Source organism: Bos grunniens, chromosome 2 (assembly GCF_055505025.1).
Source record: "Bos grunniens cultivar Pamir isolate PY7600 chromosome 2, Bosgru_T2T1.0, whole genome shotgun sequence".
NCBI lineage: Eukaryota > Metazoa > Chordata > Mammalia > Artiodactyla > Bovidae > Bos > Bos grunniens.
In genome coordinates, this window is record NC_141166.1 from 7,602,782 (window position 1) to 7,620,919 (window position 18,138).

Here is an 18,138-nt window from a genome sequence, read left to right on the forward strand (position 1 = left end):
AAAAGTAAAAGTGAAGTTGCTCAGTCGTGTCTGACTCGTAGCGACCCCATGGCTGCAGCCCACCAGGCTCCTCCGTCCATGGGATTTGCCAGGCAAGAGTACTGGAGTGGGTTGCCACTGCCTTCTCCTATAATGAGCTAGCCTCCAGTTTTTATCTCCCTCTCTAGACTGCATCTCAGTAGACCCCAAGGGACTTGAGATACAGTGGATGCTCAAAACATTCTTCCCTCTCTTTTATTTAAGTGAAGCACTGAGGAATCTGGAATAAGACATACCTGGGTTTGAAGCCCACATCAGGGTTTAGCTGTGGGATCTTGGGCATGTTACTTAACATCTCTCTGCCTTTACCTATAAGGGGCAGATGATAACCCCTACCTGCCAGGTGATGGTGAAGATAACATGGACTAACACAACGCTCTTAGCTCAGTCCCCCAGCACATAGCAGGCCCTCAATGAATGGCATGAGAGAATTTTTCTGGGCAACCAACCATACCTCCACTGGCATGTCCCACACGCCCTTGGGCCATGGTCCGAGAAAGGTTTTTGACCGGCAAAGGTGGGGGGCAATCCTCACTCTGGCTCTTAGGGGCAGCTGGTCCCAGGCTGGTGATGGTCTCATAGGTCTTGTTGCTGATGTCCAGCCTCCCACTGGTCCAGCGGGCCTGGGCTGGGGGCTTCAGTGCACAGCGCTGCTGGGGCAAAATGGTGATAGGAAAGATGGCCTTGGTTCCCCGTGCTCAGCCCCACCCCTCCTCACCTCAGGGCCCATCTGACTCTTCCCTTGGGCTGTCTGGAGACCTGAGAGGCTGGGACGCACCTTCTCTTCCTCATCCTCCTCACTGTCGGAGCCAGGCTCTGTGGAAATTCCCCAGGCGTAGTCCAAGTGCAAGGGGAAGGTGAGGGTCCCGGCCTGGGCCTGCTCCAGCTGCCAAACACAAAACCTTTGTAGTTCAGAAGGCCAGGGGCTCGGTGGAGAGAGACGAGGGGTCGGGGCTCCCTCTCCTTCCCTAGATCTCACCAGGTTCTCACACTCCTTGTGCTGCTTCCTCCTGGCTATGTCCAGAGCTGTCTCTCCTGCCTCATTCACTGGGAGGGATAAAGACAGCGGTCATGGTTAGGGTCAAAGAGGCATTATAACACAGAGGTTAAGATGAGTCTTGGAATCAAAACTGTCTAGGTTTTAATCTTGGCTCTGCTACCTCATGGCTGTGTGACCATGGACAAGTGACTCAACCTCTCTGGGCCTTAACTGTCTCACCTATAAAGTGAGTATGATACTAACTACTGATGAGGTTGTTGTAAGGATTAAGTTAATGGACATAGAAAACCTGGCACATTATCAGGTGCACATTAAACAGTCAATTGTAGCTATTCTAAGCACTATTATTCAGATTTAGTTAATGTTTACTTGACTAGGTACTTTCAGAAACATTTTATTTTATCCTTTTAGCAGGTCTACTAGGTCAGTGATTGCATGCCCATTCTACAGATGAAGAAGCCGAGGTTCAAGAGATGAACAGACAAACTCCAACATCACAAAGGCGGTCAGAAGCAAGCCAGGGTAAGAACCCAAGTCTGTCTGCAAAGTCCATTTGCAGTGCTTGGACTCTCCAAGTGCTCTGTGTCTGGGAATAAGGCAGGAAGTCCGCCACGAGGGGTAGCCAGGAATGGGGGGTTGATGGAGGAGTTGTCGAGCCCCACCTGTGGCCACTGAGGCTCTCCCTTTCAGCAGCAGCTTGAGGCAGTCGAGCTGGTTATAGAAGGCAGCGCAGTGGAGGGCGCTGTTCCCATCAGCAGCTTTGGCATCCAGGTGACCACTGCGGGTGTCGGGGGGTCAGGGATGTAGGGAGGTAGGAAGGGAACAGACAGGTGAGGGGGTCAGAGTCAGGGGCAAAAGAAGGAGAGGAAAGGAGGGAGGAGACGGGGAGAAGAGGAAGGAAAGGGGAGCATGAGGAGGTGGGCAGGCGGGCAGGAAGGTTCTCACCCATTTTGGATGATGAAATCCACCAGGGGCAGGGAGGCCTGGTTGGCGACTCTGACAGCCAGGTGCAGGGCGAGCTCTCCAGGTGCCTGAATACACGTCCACACCTCTGAGTTTCCCCCAGTTCACCTGCCCCCACAACATTACCCTCTTGAACGCTTGCTTCCCCCTGACACCTCCAGATATGAGAGTGCCAGAACCCCGGTGAGAGGAGACTGAATGGGGAAACCTCAGGTTTCAGAGCGGGGTGCAAGGCCATTCCTTCACTCCTTCCTTCAGTGGTTCTGCCTCCTCCTCCCCCAGGAGAAGGTGTTTCCCAAACTTGGTTCTTGGCTCTGCACTCCTCTCTCTGCTCCTCCTTTTCATGACCCCCAAGACCACAAATAACCTTGAGCTTTCAGCTATCATTTGCATGTAAGTTGCTCCAAATTCTTACCCTGTCTAAGTGCTGCACCCACCCTGGCCCATGGACAGCTCCACCAAGATATCAAGCAGAAGGCTCAAAGACAAGGCACCCAATTACTGATGCCCAATTAGTGTCCATTTAATCTTTCAAAAGTCTGTGTTATCCTTTCCTTCCCAGCTCACATGATATTTGTTACTAGAATCACCAATGTGATGGTCTTCCCCTGCTCTGATCTCATCACTCCTACCCATTTCTAAAGCTTTTCAAGAAAAAAAGAAAAGAAAAGATTCTAACATTTATTGCATATATTATGCACCAGGCCCTTTCATACATGACTTCTCACCTCAACCCTGTGGGTGCTATCATTAACTTTTTTTACAGATGAGGGAAAAAAGACTCAGAGAAGTTAAGTAACCTGCTCAGGAGCACACAGCTAGGAAGACAGAGCCAGGATCTGGCCTTAAGATTGCCTGACTGAAGCTGCGTTCTCCCATTTACCCCTCTGATGGCAGGGTTTGAGCAGATGTCAGAGGTGGGGCACAGGCTTCTCTGGTGGCTCAGATGGTAAAGAATCCACCTGCCAAGCCAGGAGAGCTGGGTTTGATCCCTGAGTCGGGAAGATCCCCTGGAGAAGGGAATGGCAGCTCACTCCAGTATTCTGACCTAGAGAATTCCATGGACAGAGAAGCCTGGTGGGCTTGAGTTGCAAAGAGTCAGACACGACTGAGTGACTAACACACACATACACACACAGAGGTGGGGGCAGGGGGCAGTAATAATAGCCAGTCCTGGAGGAGGACAGGGTGTGCTAATTGTGTCTGGGTTGTAAGTGGTCCTTGGAGAAGGTTCTCACCTGCCCCTCGGGCCCTGGCAGTGGCTGTCCAAAGTCCTGCCCATTAGCGAAGGCCTCCAGCACAGACAGGAGATCCCGGTTGCAAATGGCTGTACAGAGTCTCTGAGGCTCAGGGGTGGACCTCCGGGCAAACCTGTGTTCCACATACTTGGCCACAATATAGTCCCTGCGGGCGCTCCTGCCAAAAATAACCGCGGGATGTCAGAGCAAGGACTGTTTCCACCCAGTTGACCCTTGAGACCATCCCACATGTCCTGGACTCTTCCAGACCGAAGCCTCCTCTTTCCCCAGGCTTCTCCCTGGGCTCTGGGGAAGCAGAATTTCCCCGGCCGGCATCCGCCCCCATCTGAGAATCTCCTTACATGTCACTCTCAGCGGAGGGCTTAGGGCCGCCGTGCGAGGGCAGCTGGGCCTCCATGACCTCATTGAAGCGAGTGTTTCCGATGTTCAGGGCCAGCTGGGTTCGCGGGAAAGTGATGGGGTTGAGACCCGGAGCTTAGGATAACACCCACCCCTGGAGGACTGAGCCCCCAGAGGTCCCGCCCCTCAGGCTCCCTCCTGGTCCAGGCCCCGCTCCTGACCATCGTCTTTCGGGCTTGTCTGGGTCCTGGCCCCAAATCGGCCGGGCCTCACCCAACCCCACAAGCTCCAGCAGAGCTGAACCAACCGGCCCAAGCCCCGCCCCCTAACCAGGCCACGCCCCAAACCCCGTCTGGCCCCGCCCCACCCCGCCCTCACCAACAACTCCGAGGGGCCCAGCAGGTCCAAGGTAAGGGACTGCATGCGTGAGAAGCGCACGCCCAGCTCGCGGTGGACGCCCGAGCACTGGATGCAGGTGAGCACGCCCAGGTTGGTGCTGAGCCAGGTGGGGTCTGCAAAATAGAGGCACTCGTGCCTCGGAGGCGTGGGCCCCGCCCCTCCACTTCCACCCGCTTCTCCTCGCCCCGCCGCACCTGCAGCCCCGCAGTCGCAGCACTGGCCATTCCCGGGCCTGCTCTTGACCTCGGCGATGAGCAGTTTGGTCAGGTCCTGGGGCTCCCCGTCCAGCCCGGCGGCCCCCCAGGGCCCCGGGCCGCTGCCGGGCTCCCCGAGGAAGGCACTGCTCAAGGCTTCGTCCTTGCTGTTCTGCAGCACTGACACCCACCTGCGGAGCCGGGCGAGCCACAGCGTGGGGATGACGCCGCCGGTGATTGGGGGGGGGGGTGGTGCTTCTGTATCACGGCCGGAGGCTGCCCCCCTCACCCCCACCCCTTGGCTGGACTTCAGGGGGCACTCACGCCTCACACTCATGTTCGTCCTCCGCCTGGAAGTGGTACGTCCTGTTGTCTGTGGGGAAAGGAGAGGTTGTCTGGGCCACAGGGATCCTGCTGGCCTTACCTCCCTGGGCCCGAGAAGATGTCATCCCAAGTGCTGAGTCCAGAGGGAGCTTTTGTCCCTGTGGGGCCAGGCTTGGTTAGGCTACCAGGGGAGGGTGATGACAGTGGCCAGCAGAGGGGGCAGTTTCTCAGCAGTCTCCAAAGTCCAATTCCAAGAAGGCCCCTCTGTGTGAACCAGCTTCCAGGGTCAGGTGCCGTTTCCCAGGGCACAAGACCCCCCTCAGCCCACAAGCAGAGTATCCTCTGACCCTACAACCACCTTCCCACTCAGCCCCAGGTCCACAGCCTCCCTTCTGGTCTTCCTGGCCTGTCCCTGTCCCCGCGCCCCCACCCGCCTGCACCAGCTGCCAGATGGTTGGGCCCGAGGTTCTGCCCTAATCACGCCATTTCACTGCTCCAAGGTCTCCTGTGGCTCCCTCCTTCCAGGAAAGAAGGTCCAAATCTTTAAGAGGTATTCCCAGGGACTTCCCTGGTGACCCAGTGGCTAAAAATCCACACTCCCAATGCAGGAAGCCCAGATTCGATCCCTGGTCAGGGAACTAGATCCCACATGCTGCAACTAAGACCTAAGCCAAATAAAAACAATAAATAAAAAAAGAGAAATTCCCAGGCTTCATCTCCCACTGCTCCTATGTGAACCCTGCACCCTGGCTAAACTGGTGGGCCCACCCTCCTGTTTCCATGCCTTTCGCCACACCAGGTCCTGTCTCCCGAAATGTCCTTCCCTAGACTTGACGTTCTGGGTTCTTCAAGGTCAGACTCTAGAGCTCTCTCCTCCCAGCAGCCTTTCCTGATTCCCCCATGGCAGGGTAGGACTTCTGTCCTCTAATCTCTGAGGGGGCTCTATCTGCACCGCTCTTCTGGACACTTCCCATCCCCTTGTAGTCCTGGGTCTCCACATTACACCCCTGCCAGGCAGAGCTCCCCAAGGACCAGATCTAGGGCTTTCTCAGCCTGTGCTGGCCCCCGTGAGATGCCTGTCACCAAAGACTCCAAATGATGAAAATGGAACATTTTTAAGTAATAATAATTTTGAAAGCCAAATTACCCAAATCCATTTAAATATATTTTACAGAAATAATCATATTCAGAGTGGTGCGTGAATATATTTTGGGCTTCCCTGGTGGCTCAGTGGTAAAGAACTGCCTGCCGATGCAGGAGATGAAGGTTCGATCCCTGGGTGGGAAAGATCCCCTGGAGAAGGAAATGACAACCCCCTCCAGTATTCTTGTCTGGGAAATCCCACGGACAGAGGGCCTGGTGGGCTACAATCCATGAGGTCAGAAAACAATTTAGGGACTAAGCACGCACGCATGCATGTGGGTGCATTTTAATCTTTAATGTGATATAGAGTGAAGCTTTTAAATAGCCTGTCCAGGGCTTAAAGAGTTGTATGCCTGTAGTAGGCTATTTGATAAACACTTGGGGCTTCCCCGGAAGCTCAGCAGTAAAAAAAATCCACCTGCAGTGCAGGAGACCTGGTTCGATTCCTGGGTCCGGAAGATCCCCTGGAAAAGGGATAGGCTACCCCCACTCAGTATTCATGGACTTCCCTTGTGGCTCAGCTGGTAAAGAATCCGCCTGCAATGCGGGAGACCTGGGTTCGATCCCTGGGTTGGGAAGATCCCCTAGAGAAGGGAAAGGCTATCCACTCCAGTATTCTGGTCTGGAGAATTCTAGGGTCACAAAGAGTTGGACACAACTGAGCAACTTTCACTTGTGGAATTGGACACAGACCCCCTAATTGGAGCCTCCCAGGACTGACTGGTCTCTTAGAGAAGCCTTGGCCAGTTGAGGTGTAGGGGGCAGGGACTACTCACGGGTCACCAGGTCAAAGCACTTTTTCTCCTCGGGGTTTGGCCTTACTTGGCATGTCAGCAGGGTCAGCTTCACTGGGGGCCGGTTTATCTGTGGGAGGTTGCAGATGGAGGATGTACAGTTACCCTCTGGGCCTCCCAAACTCTTAGGCCTCAGTTTCCCAATCTGTTAAATGGGCATAATAATCATGTTCCAGTTAATGTCTCCCCTCTCCCAGCACCTCAAGGATGTGGAGGCTGGGCCAAGACCAGCTTGGGGGCTTTGGAGCCCATCCTTCCTCCTGCGGAGGGTCTCCAGCTCCCTGGATCCAGGTTTGCATCTTAGAGGGAGGGCTTGCCACCTGTCTGTTCTGAACACCAGGAGGAGAGGACCCATCATGCCCTGAGATCCCCATCCTCCAGGCCTCACCGTGCTGTGTGAGATGGTCAGGCAGCCATACTTGACTCCACACTTCCTTTTCTGCCAGACTCTTCGAATTCTAGGGCCCAGAGGGATAGAAAGACCATCACCCAGGGCTCACACTAGGTGTGAACATGTTGGTGAACAAGGTCCTAGACCAGGTCTCCGACCCCACCTGTATGACCTCCAGTCCCACTTCTTTACCTTTTCTGTCCCCTGACTCCGACCCCTATACTCCTGACTCCCTGGCTCCCTTCCGATGAAGGAGGCACAGCCCTGCCCTTAGAAAGCTCCCAGTCAGATGAGGAAACAGCCCCACTCTCTGAGAGTCTTTATTCTAAAGGGGACCATGTGACCTTGGTCCTCTGAGAGCTTCTGGTCTGATGGAAGAGACACAGCTCGCAACCTTAGGGAGCTCCTAGTCTGAGAGAAGGAATAGGCTCTTGACCATGAGAGATGAATTGTGATTAAAGACCAAGCAAGATAAACACCGAGACTCCCAAAATAAGATGGACTTTCCAGGTGGCACTAGTGTTAAAGAACCCGCCTGCCAATACAGGAGATATGAGACACAGGTTCAATCCCTGGGTCAGGAAGTCCCCTGCAGGGGAGCATGACTCCCGTATTCTGGCCTGGAGAAGTCCATGGACAGAGGAGCCAGGCGGGCTACAGTCCACAGGATTGCAAAGAGTTGGACACGACTGAAGCAACTTAGCATGCGAAATAAAATGAGCAAATCCATAGTCAAAGCTACTTAACACTTTTCCTATAAGAGGTAAATATTAATTGGTTTAACCAAGTTATTTTTCTCTGATAAAAACTGATTAGTTAGTAAAAAAAAAAAAAATTAATGAATGGATCCCATAAAGGCTTTTGCATTTACAGCCTGATTTTTGTTTTTCACATGAGGGAACAAGGCACAGCCAACATTTTCATGTCCAGGCATATTCAGTATATTACAACGGTTAAGAGTGGGGCCATGGAGACTGCCCAAAAAGTGTTTGGCGCTGCTGTTCTCCTTCTTTCCATTAAGAACTGCAACGTTCAGCAGAGTTCATGAGCCCAGGATTCTGGTGGTTTTGCACTGCAGCATGGAGGGCCCTGGAACCCTCAACAAATAATAGGAACTAGCCCTTCAGGCGCCTCCTTCAACCCTATCATTTACGTCTGTGTGGCTTCGGGCAAGTTACTCGAGCTCTCTGAGTCACTTACCCGTCACTTTTCTTATACAAGAAGCCAACCTTCTCTGTCCCAAACTGCTTGTTGCCTTGGTGCTGGTGGATGCTGTAGCCACCTCCCGAGTTCTTCCGGCTCAGACTCTCCTGTTGCTTGGACACGTGAAGGAGACCTCAGGGCATGTGGGGCAAAGAGCCCCGTTCTGCAGGGGTCTCGCTCAGGGAGACCTTTTCAAGGGGACCCTGTGGGGTCTTCCTTTATCTCCCTCCCTCCAGGGTGGGCCTGGGAGGGGGTGGGCACTTGTTTGGGGATGATTTGGGGGCTGACCTCTCTGCTCTCGAGCTGCAGTGTCCCTCGGAGGGAGTCCCGGAGCTGGGTCAGCTTCTGTAGCTCCTCCTCCTGGGCTTGACGCAGCTATGGGATGAAGGGCAGGACCCAGTTATCAGCTGGCAGTTGTGCCAGGCACGGAGCTCATGCCCAGAGCAGCAGGGCAGCAGCCTCGCTGTCTCGGCAGGAGCCAGCTCTTCCACAGCCACAGATGTTCCCAGGAGGACAGGGGGCTTAACCACACGCTCAGGGGTGAAGCCTGACTTACTGTGTGTACCGAGACTGCCAGCTTCTCGATGAAGGGAGACAGGCTCTGAGCTGCCTTCAAGCCATCTTGGAAAAAGCTGAGTTTGAGGCCAAGCACGGGACCAGAGAGAGAGAGAGAGAGAGATGAAAATGAGAGATGAAGTATGAGAGAAGGTGCTCTAAAGATCCCAGGGCACCTGGGGGGTGGTACAGTTTGATGGTCCAGATCCTGTTTTCTAGCTATGTGATCTTAGTAAATCTGAGCCTCAGTTTTTGCATCTGTAAAATGGGAATAATATCAGTAGCTGCTCAAGGGGGTTGTGTAAGTACTTAGTGCCTGATACCTGATGAACATTCAATAAAGAGCAGCTGCAAAAAGCGTTACCAATGACATACATTCACACATAGAAACTTCGAGGGTCTGCCAGACACTGGAGATGACCCTGTTCTGGGTTGCCTGAAGGGTTAAAGGGGCAAGAGACTGTGGGGATACGGGTGGGACATCAGGGGAACCTACTTGTGCTGAGCATGGAAGAATTTGATGAGGCTCTGCAGGAAATCAGGACCTTGCTTCATCTGGCTCTCCCCGGCTTTCAGCAGATACTGGGGAGAGGGCAGGGCAAAGTGTGTGACGTGAGCAAGACGGAATCCTGGGGACAAGAGGCTGCTGTCTTCATCCCCAGCTAATCTTCCTGGCCAGGACTGAACCTGGGTGACATCTCAAGGGCCATCTGGCAAGGACCTCGGCTGAGACTGTGACTGGGCCCCTGAGGGTTCAGGGATGTAGACTGGAAGACACATCCTATCCCACCCTCACCCTGGGGCCGGACTCACCCTGGGGCCCCCTTACCTCACACATGTGCAACTGGAAGACACGTCGTTCTCTCTGCGTGTCCTGGGCCACCTCCCCGGTGCTCCCTCCTATCACCCTGGCCCGGTCCCTCTCCTTCTCCAGCCTGGCCCTAGACCCCAAGGAAAGAGAGGCCTGAACAACTCTCCCTAAGCCCCTGCATGTCCCACCACCCCTACACGCTGCTCTCTGTATGGGCACACGAGGATGAGGGGGACCCTCTGTGCCAGCTGTTGAGGTACAATGGTCAACAAGGTGGATTCAGAGAATCTACAGGCTGGTAGCGGGGAAAGACATGAATCAAATCACAGCCTTGCAGTGAGTAAGGGGAGAGTAAAATGGGCATCCGACCTCATCTGGCTGCTCAGGATATGGGAGCTGAGATCTGAAGTCTAAGAAGCCAGGGCTGGTGGGAGGATCAGACAGCTGCAGACAGGAGAGACAGGGCTCACAGCAGGGAAGGAGGGAGGTGCTTCCAGGGCCTGATTCAGACCATGCTGAGGTTCTCGGTCTTTGTCTCAAGAGCAATAGGAAGGAGTTAAGGGTTTCTAATGCAGGGAGGGGACGGGTTCCCATAGGGCCAGGTGGCATTGGAATTAGAGTTTGCTGGAAGGGATTTAGGACCATGGGGGTTAGGAGGCACCACAAGGTGCCTTCATTCTTCTGAGCCAAGAGCTTCCATTTAGAGCTTAGAAAACCTTGATTCTTTTCTTTTGTAGGTGAAGAAAGAAAGCACTTCCCACCCTGTAGCTGAGAGTAAGCTGGGCCTTCCCCTCCTGTTCTCAGGGTTGGTGGTTTCCCCTGTTTGGGGTTGGGTGGAACTGTGGGCAATTAGTTTCCTGGAAATCCCACACCCATTAGACTACCCACTCCCAACCAGGAGAGTATTTCCACACCTGGGGCTGGACCCATGAGCCTGTGTGAAGGAGACGACTTGCATAACAGTTTTGCTTCCAAGGGGGTGTCAAAGAAGACAGATGTGGGATAACCTTACATCTGCATTACTTCCCCTCTCTAAGCCTCAGTCTCCACATCTGGAAAATGGGGCTGTTCATCTGTACCCAGATGAGATAAAGGATGCAAAAGACTGAACACACAGAAGACTCTGCAGCTGTGCTACAGGCCTCTTTCGGCTGCAGTTCTTCCATCTACGAAGGGAGGAAGCAATGGCCTAGACTGAGTTCTCAGTCTTTAGTTCTAGGCTTTACTGACCTCAGACCTCTGGAATGGTGCTTATTTGCACACTCTGTCTCTGGAGACCTGAAGAGCAGTTTCTCAACCTTTGAACTACAGACATTTTAACCAGATACTTCTCTGATGTGGGGGCCGCTCTGTGAACACAGGCTGTTTAGCAGTACCCTTGACCCCTGCCCACTAGATGCCACCAGCATCTCCCTTGTTGTGACAACCAGAAATGTCTCCTGGGGGATAGGGTGGGGGTGCAAAATCACCCCGGGTGAAAGCCACTGCTCTGAGAGCAGACTTTTGCAGGGTTTTTAGTGGTTTTGTTTTTAATTTTCTTTGAAGTGGTGATTCTTCATTTTGCTAAAGCTTTATAATACCCCAGGAGGGAGTCTATGGCAGGAGAGTGGAGTTAGGTGGGGACTGACCCTGGGAACAGGCTTGAGGGTCAGGCAGATGCTTTTTTTGAGATCTGAAGATGAGTGGCAGAAAGAGGTGATGGCCAGGCCTGAGCAACAATGAGCTCGGCAGCTCATTAAGCAGGACGGGGGACTGTGGGGGCAGAACAACTGGGAGAGGGCAAGGGGGGCTCCTGCCTTCACTGTTACCATGTCTGTAAACAGGGAAAAATGAAAAAATGAGCTACATATCTATCAACGGGAAGTGGTTAAATAAATTATGCTATGACCACACATAGGGATATTATGCAGCTGTTAAAAAAGGATGGGGAATACACTGACGTTTTGGAAAGCCTGCTCCAGAGTAAACGGACGAAAAAGAAGCCACGGTAAAGTGTCATGTCCAACTCTCTGCAACCCCATGGACTCTACAGTCCATGGAATTCTCCAGGCCAGAATACTGGAGTGGGTAGCCTTTCCCTTTTCCAGGGGATCTTCCCAACCCAGGGGTTGAACCCAGGTCTCCCACATTGAAGGCAGATTCTTTACCAGCTGAGCTACAAGGGAAGCCCAGTACGGTGGCTAGAAATGTGGATTTTGGATTTATGGCAGCTCCCTTGCTTATTTAACCTTTATGCATCTTTCTAAACCTCACCTTCCCCATTTCCAAAAATAAGACTAATACTGCTTAGGTCTCAAATGATCTAACGCATTGGAGACATTTAGTACAGTCCCTGGTTGTGGTAAGGCCCTCAATAAATGGCAGGACTATGATGCTGCTAATGACACTGATGATTAGAGTAATAACCTGGTGATTCCTTTAGATACTTTTTTTTAGTGTAGGGTAGGCTTCCCTGATAGCTCAGTTGGTAAAGAATCCGCCTGCAATGCGAGAGACCTGGGTTCGATCCCTGGGTTGGGAAGATCCCCTGGAGAAGGGAAAGGCTACCCACTCCAGTGTTCTGGCCTGGAGAATTCCATGGACTGTATAGTCTACAGGGTCGCAAAGAGTTGGACACGACTGAGTGACTTTCACTCACTGACTTCACTCACTTCTTATTTAGGGCTTCCCTGATAGCTCAGTAGGTAAAGAATCTGCCTGCAATGCAGGAGATCCTGGTTCGATTTCTGGGTTGGGAAGATCTGCTGGAGAAGGGATAGGCTACCCACTCCAGTATTCTTGAGCTTCCCTTGTGGCTTAGCTGGTAAAGAACCTGCCTGCAGTGTGGGAGACCTGGGTTCTATTCCTGGGTTGGGAAGATCCCGGGAGAAGGGAAAGGCTACCCACTCCAGTATTCTGACCTGGAGAATTCCATGGACTGTATTGTATAGGGTCGCAAAGAATCGGACACAACTGAGTGACTTTCACTTCCAATAATTTTTTTTTTTAATGCCGGTCTAATGGAGATTAAAGGATAGAAGCTATTTAGTTCAGGATGAAGATAAGCTGTAAAGTACGATACAGGGCCTTGTGATTAATCATAGCTTTGTCCTTCAGCCTCAGCTATGGTAATTATAGAGATTTCCCTACAAAGTCTGATATAGTCACCCAAGATGACCCGAATCACCTCACACTAATAGCTGGGAGTGCTTGTATTGCAACACACACACCCCGACCCAGAAAATAACAAATTCCATTCCCTCCCTGTCCTCAAAGGATCACCAGTGTTTCTTAAACATTTCAAACCTTAAGAATATTTTTTATTTCCTTTGAATGGAGTTGCAGCAGGAGTGAAATAAAATAGTGAAAAGTGCTGAAATGCTAGTTACTAAGAAGACAGAGACAATTGGAGAAGGGGACCACAGCCATTGTCTAATGTGATCCAGGGAATGAGAGACAGGTACCGGTAGAGTGAGGACGTCGGGGTGGGGAGATGGGAGAGGGAAGGAATCAAAAGGAACCGTGCACCTGCCAATCTGGCCCTGTGAACCACCTCTCGGGCGATGCCTTTTCCAATCACCCTTCTCTCCACCCAAACAAAACCGCCTGCCCCTTCTGCGCCTCTGTGCTGATACCATCGCTAGAGCACTTTTACTTTGTGTCTTCATTCTTTTGGGACTTTCTTCTTGCTAACAAACCAGTGGGATCCACTAAGGCAGGGATTGTGGTGGTATTTTTTTCCCCTCACTACTCAACCTAGAAATTGGGGATGACAGCCCCTTTTCCCTTCCAACAACAATCAAAACTGATAACTGATGTAAAAAGCTTATCACAGCAGTTGGCACAAAGGAAGCTCTTAAGGAAGTATTATTAGCTGCTATTATTAATATTTATTTTGAAAAAGATGTATTTGGCTGCACTGGGTCTCAGTTGAGGCATGTGGAATCTTTAGTTGTGGAATGTGAGATCTAGTTCCCTGACCAGGGATGGAACCCAAGCCCCATGCATTGGAAGCATGGAGTCTTAGCCACCGGGCCACCAGGGAAGTCCCTTAATAATTATTTTTAAGCGATAATTTTGTACTGTGTGCTCTGCTAGACCCATCACACACTAAAGCAACAACCCCGCAAGGCAGGAATCATGACTTTATTTTATAGACAGGGAGCCTGAGGCTGAAATGGTAAGTGACTTGTCCAAGCCACACAGCCGCTAAGAACTAGAGCCAAGATTTGAACCCAAGTCTGCCTGATGCTAGAGCCTTAGGGAGGGTGCTGGTAGCCAACACTGTGGCTCAGATTCATCCCCTCCCTCCTTCCCTGGCTGGTCTCCCCAAGCTGGTGACAGTCGCAGTGTCTCTTCTGATAGATCACGGTCAGAAACTATCTTACAGAAGGTGAAGCTGAGACCCAGAGAAGGGAGGTAATGGCTCAAGATCCCAGGCTGGTGGGGGAAATGCTGGGAGCAGAGGTCTGGGCTTCTGCCTCTCTACCCCGTGGTGTTATTCTGGCCCCAGTTCTGGCTCAGCAAGAGGGCAAATAAGCACGTGTTGACCTGCAGTGCCAGGGGCTGTCTCGTCTCCACATCAACCCTGGAAAGTAATGTTGGCTCCATTTTTCAGATGAGGAAACAGCCCTGAAAATGGAATAGCCTAGGTAACTGTGTCTGCTGCCCAGGGCCTGGGATGCCTTTCTTAGCAGCCCCAGGTGGGGAGGGGACCTCCTACAGCAACAGCCAGTATGTGAGAAGCTGGTGGTGATCAGCAGATGTTATCAGGGCCCTGGGTCCTTGCAGCTGCTGCCCAGACTGGTCTGGTAAGAATGAAGTGCAATTACACAGCAACTTTTGGTTTGCTAATATCTAGCTATACCTGGAGCCCTCGTAAAAGGAATGCACACAGTCACCTGTGCCAGGACATAATGGCTCAACCTGTGTAACATGAGAAGGAGACAGGAGGCTATGTGGAGTGACCAGAAGAGCACCAGACTCAGAAATCCTGGGTTCTAGCCTAGGTCCTGTTGGTAATTCACTGCATAACCTCAGCCAAACCTCTTTCCCCATCATTCCACAGACTTTTCTTTCAATGAAACCTCACAGGCAAGATCAATATATCAATCTGGTAAAGGCCCAGCTGCTTGGGGAGGTCAGCATTGCGTAGGGCTTATTCTACTTAGTAGATCGGTGGTCCCCAGTGTTTTTGGCACCAGGGACAGGTTTTGTGGAAGACAATTTTTCCAGGGGCCAGGGGTGGGGATGGTTTGGGGGTGGTTCAAGGGCATTACCTTTATCGTGCACTTTATTTCTGTTCTGCAGCACTCTCAGGATGTTCTGCCTTGACTTTAGGGTTAGGGTTTGCCCTCCCATGAGAATCTAGGGTTCTCTGATCCGCCGCTGATCTGATAGGAGGCAGAGCTCAGGTGGCAATGTGAACGATGGGGAACAGCTGTAAATACAGCTGAAGTTTCACTGTCTTGCCTACCACTCATCTCCAGCTGTGCAGCCCAGTTCCTAACAGGACTGGTACTGGGGGTTGGGAATGCTTGTAGTAGATGATTTCCTGAAAGGCTAGGGGCTCCGTCAAGGGTAACTCAGGAAGATGAAGGCTATGTGATCCCACATCAAATCAGAAAGAGAAAGGTCTTCCGCCTGCGTGTCCACACCCCTCCCCGGGTGCTGATGAGAACGGGTGGCCACGCCCATCACAGCCCCACACCCTCCAGCACCAGCTCTATACCCACAGCTGGGGCGCACATGGAGGCCCTGGTGGAGGAGCCGTTTCAGCCTTCTGTCGGACTCAGGGAGGTCCCCATGGTGCTGGGAGCCTGAGGAACAATAAAGCTCCAGGAACTACTTCTCGGAAAGGTTCTACAGAAATAATCATGGGTGGGAGCAAGGATGCAGTTCCAAGGATGCCTCCCGAACAACAAGGGCAGATTAAATACACGGTGGGGGTGCATATATTGAGACACAGTGCACCCATTTAAGCGACGTTATTGGACTTCCCTGGTGGTCTAGTGGTGAAGAATTTGCCTGCCAATGCAGAGGACACAAGTTCGATCCCTGGTCCATGAAGATTCCATGTGCCACAGGGCAACTAAGTCTGTGTGCCACAGCTACTGAAGCCGGCACACCCTAAAGTCTGTGCTCCACAAGAGAAGCTACCGCAAGCAGAGGGGAGCTCCGGCTTGCCACGACTAAAGGAAGCCTGAGCGCAGCGACGAAGACGCAGTGCAGCCAAAAATAATAATTAAATAATAATGATAATGTAACATTGTACATAAAAATATGTAATGATGTAGAAAGATGGTCATGATGTATTTTTAAGCAACCCCCCCCAGTATAATTATGATATTGGTTCTGTAAAAATAGTTCTTTATACATAGAAAAATGACTAGATAGATGTTAATACTTTAGGCTTAGAAATAAAGGGTCAAAACTGCCCTGGGGGTCCAGTGCCAATTCAAGGGCCTGCATTTGATCCCTGGTCACGGACTAGATCCCATATGCCACCACGAAGAGTCTGTATTCTGCAAACTCATTAGCCTGGCACAGTTAAATAAACAAATAAATAAAAATGAATGTCCAAAAAAGAAAGAAAAGAAATGAAGGCTCTTCTTCCTTGTTTTCGGTAGTTTCCTCTCCCCACACAAGTTTTGTTTGTTTTGGCCATGCCACACAGCTTGTGGGATCTTATTTCCTTGTGGGATCTTAGTTCCCCAACCAGGGATTGAACCTGGGTCACAGCAGCGAAAGCACGAGTCCTAAGCACTGGACCAACCCAGGAACTCCCCCTCCTCCACTTTTTAAAAATGATGAAATTACAGTGCTACCCACACTATGGAAAAAATTCTAAAAATAGAGAAGTACTAGATATCCCCCTGCAGGACCCTAATCTTCTCCTAAGGATAACTTAAATTTTTTCCTCTTCTACCTCCCCGTATTTTCCAAAGTTACTCATAATGAACACATATTGCTTTTGAAAACTGCAAGAGAAGCCAACATTTTAAAAAGAAGAGTAAACAGTGCCCTGAGGTTCAGTGGGCCCGGCTGGGCCGGGGCAGAGGGCTGGGGTCGGGACTTGGACAGACTTTAGAAGGCAGAGCCCGAGGAGTCCCCACTCAGGAAGAGTTGGTCACTGGGTACCTGGGACTCCTGTCGCCATAATGTCCCAGTAGCTAGTGAGAAACCCGGCTGGTGCACACAAGAGGCCTGGGTATGGCCTTTCCTCCTCTGTGTCCAACTAAATGTTTACAGATACTCCCTGGTGTTGCAGAATCAGGATCACCAAACATGAGTCCCAGCTCTGCCTCTGCCTAACTGTGTGGCCTTGGGCAAGTAACTTAACCTCTCTGAACCTCTAATTCCTCCTTTGATAACTGGGATACCAATATGTCCCTCAGAGGCTGGGTGAGTGTGAGGGTGGATGTCTGGCACTTGGAGCTGTTCGGTAAATGGATGCTCCTTTCTGTCTCTCTACCCATGTTGGCACCACCAAGCAGAAGGGTCTTGGGGAGCATCTTGGGGTCCTTTCACAATAGCTCCTCCTTGGTTGTCTCATGGTCAAGCCCCCAGACTCCTTTCAAGGTCTGGGCATAAATACCCGCCTCGCGTAAACATTTCTGGACAGCGAGATGCCATGCACTTCCGGTGACACGCCCTGGTAGCGCTTGGTTTCTTCCCCACATCCAGCCCCCTGCTGCAACAGAAGCATCACTCTCCTAGACCAAGCACCCTGGCCACAGTCACTTACATTTTGGCTTCGTAGTCCTTCCATGCCTTCTCCAGCTGCTTTTTGGAATCCTGTAGTTCAGGAAAAAAAAACAAACAAACACAATTTGCCCAAAGAGGGTCTTGGGGTCTGGAATCAACAGGACACTGTGCTACAATTAGGGGGATCCTGTGTTTGCAGGCTGAGAGCCACCCTCCAACCAGCCCGTATTCACATTAGCCCTGACTGCAAACCTCATCAGCAAAATAAACCCTACTGACCCCACTTCTCAGAGCGGAGGCCCTCCTGCCTTCCCACAGTTGCCAGTAATCAGTCTGAACTGGTAGGCTCAGGCCTAGGATATTGGGACTATTTGGGGGGAGGTCTGCCCTGAGTCCCCTCTCTTAGAAGATGGAGATCACCATGAGGAAGAAGAGGGAGGATAAAGATCAGAATCCTCCCCCTAACTCTGTCCCACTGGTTCTCCTGCCTGGTTCTAGCTCATCCTTTCAACAGGAAGGTACAGGTTGAGGGACATATGCACAGAGAGGCCAAGAAGTCTACCCAAGGCCACACAGCAAGCCAGAGAGACCTGGCTGATCCCAGGCCCCATCCAGCGGGCTGCTCACACCCTTCAGAACAGTCAGCCCCGGCATTCAAGGTGTCTCGGTCTGCCAGGTGGAAAAGCTGCCGGTCTGGTTTGGGTGGTTCCCAGGCTGGTGCTTAGCCAGGGGTGATGGCTCCTCCCCTGGGCCTTCTGGAGCAGACTTCCCACGGAGATTATCCTGTTACTTTGAGCTCCGGTTTGCCTCCAGCCAGGGGCTGCCTGGTGCAGATAGCGCAGCAAGCATGGGGGGGTCAGGAGCCCTGGCCTCACACTGGCTCCTCTACTGACCAGCTGGGTGACTGTACTGCTAAGTGCTAAGTCGCTTCAGTCATGTCCGACTCTGTGCGACCCCATAGACAGCAGCCCACTAGGCTCCCCCGTCCCTGGGATTCTCCAGGCAAGAACACTGGAGTGGGTTGCCATTTCCTTCTCC

At 51.9% G+C, this 18,138-nt stretch overlaps 1 protein-coding gene across 13 annotated transcripts in view; it reads right to left on the bottom strand.

Annotated features, from left to right (window-relative positions):
• The window catches only part of ASAP3 (ArfGAP with SH3 domain, ankyrin repeat and PH domain 3), a 50,299-nt gene that overhangs the window by 4,206 nt on the left and 27,955 nt on the right, over positions 1–18,138 (bottom strand). For 3 of the 13 annotated variants that reach the window (XM_086327889.1, XM_086327880.1, XM_086327909.1), the window contains exons 5-22: positions 17,141–17,190; positions 9,433–9,544; positions 9,100–9,185; positions 8,605–8,680; positions 8,337–8,423; positions 8,046–8,161; positions 6,843–6,912; positions 6,437–6,524; positions 4,518–4,566; positions 4,194–4,384; positions 3,979–4,112; positions 3,603–3,697; positions 3,241–3,418; positions 1,985–2,070; positions 1,702–1,817; positions 1,019–1,086; positions 818–925; positions 494–689 (exon numbers count right to left, since the gene is read on the bottom strand). In XM_086327889.1, the coding sequence (XP_086184015.1) occupies positions 494–689; positions 818–925; positions 1,019–1,086; positions 1,702–1,817; positions 1,985–2,070; positions 3,241–3,418; positions 3,603–3,697; positions 3,979–4,112; positions 4,194–4,384; positions 4,518–4,566; positions 6,437–6,524; positions 6,843–6,912; positions 8,046–8,161; positions 8,337–8,423; positions 8,605–8,680; positions 9,100–9,185; positions 9,433–9,544; positions 17,141–17,190 (1,906 nt within the window). Of the gene's footprint in view, positions 1–493; positions 693–817; positions 926–1,018; positions 1,087–1,701; positions 1,818–1,984; positions 2,071–3,240; positions 3,419–3,602; positions 3,698–3,978; positions 4,113–4,193; positions 4,385–4,517; positions 4,567–6,436; positions 6,525–6,842; positions 6,913–8,045; positions 8,162–8,336; positions 8,424–8,604; positions 8,681–9,099; positions 9,186–9,432; positions 9,545–17,140; positions 17,191–18,138 lie in introns of those variants that run through there. The other 10 variants (XM_086327900.1, XM_086327869.1, XR_015137381.1 and 7 more) reach the window with 7 other exon arrangements.